At 36.5% G+C, this 6,000-nt stretch overlaps 1 protein-coding gene across 1 annotated transcript in view; it reads right to left on the bottom strand.

Annotated features, from left to right (window-relative positions):
* Positions 1 to 871: 871 nt before the first annotated feature.
* Positions 872 to 6,000, bottom strand: part of LOC127649052 (protein Wnt-9a-like) — a 45,402-nt gene continuing 40,273 nt past the window's right edge. Inside the window, 1 exon segment of the mRNA XM_052133946.1 lies at positions 872 to 3,872. Coding sequence (XP_051989906.1) covers positions 3,384 to 3,872 — 489 coding nt within the window. The 3' untranslated portion in view covers positions 872 to 3,383.

The raw sequence follows: 6,000 nt of genomic DNA, 5'->3' as shown, positions 1-6,000 counted from the left end.
GTTTTCTGCTCACTTTTGCTGTGGGCGAGAGGGCATGTCTGATGAGAGACTTAGCATAGCCATTATGGTTTCCATGTAGCGTGCAAAGGTCTATGTATATGTTTCCAAGCATTCTTTAATTGGCATGTCGCTCCATCACACAACTGTTTGGAATTCAGCTCATAAGGTTAAATGGAATAATAAAAAAAAGAATCCCTTCTCAGACAGAAATATTGCTATGTACTTATTGCTATCAAAATCTTCACCTATTTTTTTTTTTCCATTAAACAAGACAAAACTATTTGCCAGTGCCTGGTAAGAAAAATAATCCATATAATGTATGTGTATTTGCTCATGTTAAGATATTTATAAAAAAAAACAAGGCACTTAAAAATAGATAGAAAAAATGACTGTGCGTGTGCTTACTGGGGAATATTATCTAACATATTATCTATTTACAAAGCACTGAAGTTGGCACTTAAAATTCATGTCAAATCTGTTTTTTATTTTGACTATAGGTTTAATTTTGACATTCCGGAAACTTCTGTCCAAATGCTTGAACGGTATGCATGTGCCTCACTTTTATCTGTATGCCACAGGAACATAACCTTAGCTATTTACAATTGAGAAAAAACATTTGAATGATATATAAACATACATATATGTCTTTAAATACTTAATGGGAGAGTTTCCAAGCTTCAGTGCGTGAATGGTGCCATTTTGCTTTTTGTCGGTCCCTCACTCAGTAGTTCACACTCAACTAAAACAATAAAAAAGCATATATACTGTAATTCATTCATATAATTTTGTCATATGTTCATATATATATATATATATATATATATATATATATATATATATATATATATATATATATTTACACTGTATTCAGATCACCAGACTCTCTTGAGATAAACATAAAGTCATACATTGTCAAAATGTGCGCCGCCACTAAGCTGACAGAGTCAGAGTCTGTAAGTGTCTAAAAGTCCGATCAGAAACTTAGATCCTGTCATTTGGTCATTTTAAATCATTTTAAAAAAAAATATGAAATTTCAGTGTTCTCTTAACAATATGTATATATGGACACCCACATCCATATGGACATAAATATATATGCCAATCTATATTAACGGAGTTGACAGGAGTATATAAATGAACACTAACCAAAGATTGTCTTGCATCTCCACAACTATGAATAGGTTCAATTAAACTTTAGAAGAATCACTTCTAAAGAAAGTTGCTGCTGATTCAAAATGTGATGGGAGAACCACAATCAAGCAGTAAAATTTGGACTTGTACACACTGCAATTTTTTGCACTTACAATGTGGTATTGAATTCCCTAAACTATAGTTCAATGTGGGTACAAAATACAGGAGTCACTTCCAAAATGAATCTGTGATTTTTCCAGCACAGCACATCAGATTAGCTGACAGTGTCCAAAAGAAAGTGGTGCCACTGCATTAACAAACAGTTGTTCAGTTCAGTACCCACTATGTGGATCTAAAAAACATTAGGTTGTAACTAACTGAATTGTTCGAGAGCGAATTTGGTTGTCACTCCCGCAAATAACAGAACTCTGTGTGTTCAATACGGGATTAAGAACAACTGTATTTTAATAATGACAACTCTCAGAATAAATGTAACATGTTATAGTAGATATGACAAGTTGGTAGTTTTTGGTTTTTTTTTCAGACTAGCTCTGCTACTCTGCTCCTCCTGCCTTTGCAGAGCAAGTATGAAGACATGCTAATGCTAGAACATACACAGACATGCTGTGTTGTGCATGGAAGACTGCATATAATGCTTCTGCTGCACAATTTAACATACAAACAATGCCCTTGAAAAAGATTTCGACCAGTGGTGCTGGGGAACATCTGAGGCAATTTGAATGTTAGACAAAGAGAGTACGCAAGTTGACAGGCTAACAGATTACATGTTTAAAGGAGCTATCAGCATGTGCCATGTATAGATTCATGACTGAATTTAGAATCACTTGAATCAGATGAAGTGTGTATGTGGACCTATCCCACTTCGGCCACCATCCCCAACTGAAATCTAGCAGGTGTCAAAAATCATCCTCCACAATTTCCAACATCAAATCCTCTAGCATCAGAATATGCTGGAAGAGGTATTATCTCTGAGATTAACTACTTCCCCCTAGAAATAACATTCTAATAAGAAAGCTAATAATTTAGCTTTTTCCAATGCAGACTCTGGTGGTTCACATTTGCTGTGATGTTTATTCTCATCTCTTCGTTACACCCTCAAGCTGTCTGTAAAACTCACAGAACATAAAATGGCCATGAACCATAGCATACTTAACCAGCAACGCCTGAAGAACACTGCTGCAGCGATTACAGCAATGAATCAGCAGCTTTTAATGAGGATGGACAGATCTGTCGTCAGGTGGAGACCTAAATAATGGAGACTAATACTCCTGCTTGCAATATAGTATCTCTTTACTATCCAATTGTGCATAGTGGTTTCACTTGTTCCCTGAACAGTCATCTGTAGAGTTCATTTAAGGCAGAGATAAATCTTAAATGGACTAGTAAAGATTTTCACTGTCAAGCAAACAATAAAAAAAAGGAAATTGAGAGGAAAAGCAAATAATTTTTGTTCCTTGCAAAAGAATAGTCCACCAAAGTTCCATAAATTATATCCACAGAAAGACACAAATCAAAAGTATTGCTTTCCGAAAGGCCTTGTCAAAGAGAATTACAACACAAAGTGAACGCAAGCACACAAACAATAAAACATTTGTGTGGTTAGTGGTTATTGAACATACTCCGATAAGTGGTGTATATAATAGAATTATAATGTAATTTATCTATGTACATATGCATACACACACTCTTGTGTGGGTGTTGAATACATGTGCATGTAGAATAAATCTGACTCCATCGTTTCATCAATGCAAATTTAGTCTCAGAATGAATTATTTTGGAATTAAATCAGTCACATACAAACACATACTCTCGCACATACAGCTTGAAACGTTTCAAGCTATTTTTCAGAGACTGTCAGATCATTGGACAAACAAATGTCTGTCCAGGACTGAATTTTACTGCTGATTGATGTCTTGGCAGACGAGTTACTCTGTGAAGTTTTTTTGTCTAGTTCCAAGATGTCTCTCAAAACTGTGGACCATTCCCTTAGGCTAGGTATATTATACAGCCTTCACACCACTTCACTTGGGAAACAAACAAAAAAATGTCTTCCAAAACCTATCCAAAAGTGCTTTTCATCTTTTTTTTTTTACCTTCTCGAAACAGGACAAGGGAATCCACCTATTCCAATGTGTCACTTCTCCTTATTCTTTATTGTGTCTTCCACTCACTCTCATTTGTCTCTCTTCACAGTTCTGGCCAGAGATATTCTGCATGGTTGTCATGATTTTTTACCCTTTACATGTGTAAACCTCTTCTCTTTGAGTGCACTGTTTGCATTCAACATAGCAGCACCAGCGTACTTGGCACTGGCACGGCCGTGTCACCACTCGGCTCTGAGTGTTGTGGCCCCTGTCGCAGCAAATTACGTCACAGTTTTTATCCTTATAGCACTTGCGTGCCAACGTTCCTGCCGAATACTTGGTGAGCAAGCAAAAGTCCGGCGAGTCCTCGATGTGTAGAAGATCGGTGGTTCGGGGAATGGGGTCCGGCCGTGGGCCCGGTGGGGGCTGCTGCCCCTGGGAACGTGTCTGAGAGATCTCCCCCTCTCCGGTAGCTTCATTGGTGGAGCTGGCCACTTTGACTGAAGTCTCGTAGCGTTGTTTAAGCTGCTTGCCGATCTCATGGAAAGGTGCCAGCTGCCTCCAGCAGGTCTGCACAGTGCAGGAGCCTGAAACTCCATGACACTTACAGGTGGTTTCCACACCGGCCTTGATCACCTGGTTGGGACAAATGTTGAAAGTGGTAAGATGACACACATCAAAGGCAGTACACTGAAGACTTTACCAAACATCAACATTTATGTCTCCAATTATATCAGCAGACACAGCACACTGCTACACATCAAAGATGTTTACAAAACCCTTATGTTGCCTCTCATATTGAAAGGTCAGTTAAACAGATAGGCAAGTTTATTTACAAAACAAGTATTTCAAAAGCACATTGAGGCAATAACTTTGATGCCCCCACATATTTTGATTGCTTTAACTCTGCTCAACCACAGAGTGAATGACAATACAGCCCATTGAGGGGTAGGGTATTATCCTCATTCTTGCCTAATAGCCATAATTATGGTTTTATCAAATGCTCTTGTCAAAAAAAAAGCTCTGCTTTAAAAAATGTCCATTATGTGTATACATTTTTGTAAGGGATCACCAAGAAAACTGTTTTTTTCCCCTCAGGCTATCCATCTCATGAAAAGTTAAAACTGCCCCATTGAGGAATAATTATGTGCAATCCACAGTTTAGTCTTTTTATATTTATCCAACACATCCGACCTCTTCTGCATTACATTCCCTTGCACTTTATATAACTGTATTTCCACTATGTATATATATGTAGATATATATACAATCAATAAAGCTGATTCTTATTCTGAAATATATTATTACAGTAGCCATGGTAACGTTAAAGTTAATTTTGGTCATTAGAAGTAAAGATTAGGTGTTTAAGGTAGAAGTCACATGGACATGCAGTATTCATATTTATCCTGTAGCATCTGGTAAGGACATGGTGTAACAGAGTTAAGTTTTATCTGCACTCAGATCCCACACAATAAAACTGTGAACAATTCACACTGATATTTACCTAAACCTTGCATTATACGGTGAGCATTACCAACCACAATGTTTGACCAATTCAACATTTCTGTAAGAAAGTGAACTTTGAGATAAGTACATAAAAGGTACTGTCTGGACAATTTCTGTCAAACAAGTGGTGAACTTGTTCAACAAAATCTGCAAATCCACCACAATGGAAGCAGAGGAAAATGTGAAACGTCAGCTTTAAAGCACAGGGGATGCAGAGGCTAGCACATTCCAAGTTTGCTCTCCATATGGGATTTGACCCCAAAGACTGTACACCTCCTTACATGTGCAGATGGACAGAAACATTAAATGCAGAGCTGTAAATCTCTTATCGCAGACAAAATGGCCTGAGGATAACTACTTCAGATGGACCGAGCAGAGAAGACAAGTTTGTGCTGATCTGTGCTGTAATTTATATGCATACTAAAAACTAAAACGAATGATATGAGACAATATGTTGGTGCCAGACCTGTAGTTTACTTTGGCTTTGTGTTATTGGGTCTTTTTCTGTTTCTTTTTTTTTGTGTTTTTATTCTTACAAGGGCCTCCATATTACCTCGCCTACTTCTCTTACCAAAAACAATGGAAGACTTGCATTTGGGACAAACCTACTGCTTATTTAGACCGAAGGGGAAACCAAACCTTGATTAATGGGCACTTATTATAAATTACTGAATTAAATAGTCAATTAAAGTGATTTAAGCTGGGTCTTTTACAGACTATTTAAGTAACCTTAAAGAATTTATGGAGCCATTCGTTTAACCACCAGAGCAGAAACAGGAAAAAAGAAATGAAGCTAAGTTAGCTACAATGCAAATCATCTGCTTCATACTGTACTATATGCAGATTACTCATTCATATTTCTCTCAAACCCAGAAATCTTCCATATTATTTATAATCCCCATCTTAAAAGCAAGATAAATATACTTAAGCAAAATTATATTAAGAATATATATATATATATATATATATATATATATATATATATATATATATATATATATATATATATATAAATATATATACACTCAGCAAAAAAGAAACGTCCTCTAACTTTCAACTGCTTTTATTTTCAGCAAAATTAACATGTGTAAATATTTGTATGAACATAAAAAGATTCAACAACTAAGATATAAACTGAACAAGTTTCACAGACATGTGACTAACAGAAATGGAATAATGTGTCCGTGAACAAAGGTGGGGTCAAAATCAAAAGTAACTGTCAGTATCTGATGTGGCCACCAGCTGCATTAACTCCTCA

The sequence above is a fragment of the Xyrauchen texanus genome, chromosome 9, assembly GCF_025860055.1.
Source record: "Xyrauchen texanus isolate HMW12.3.18 chromosome 9, RBS_HiC_50CHRs, whole genome shotgun sequence".
Taxonomy (NCBI): Eukaryota; Metazoa; Chordata; class Actinopteri; order Cypriniformes; family Catostomidae; genus Xyrauchen; species Xyrauchen texanus.
This window is presented reverse-complemented; position numbering and strand designations above follow the sequence as displayed.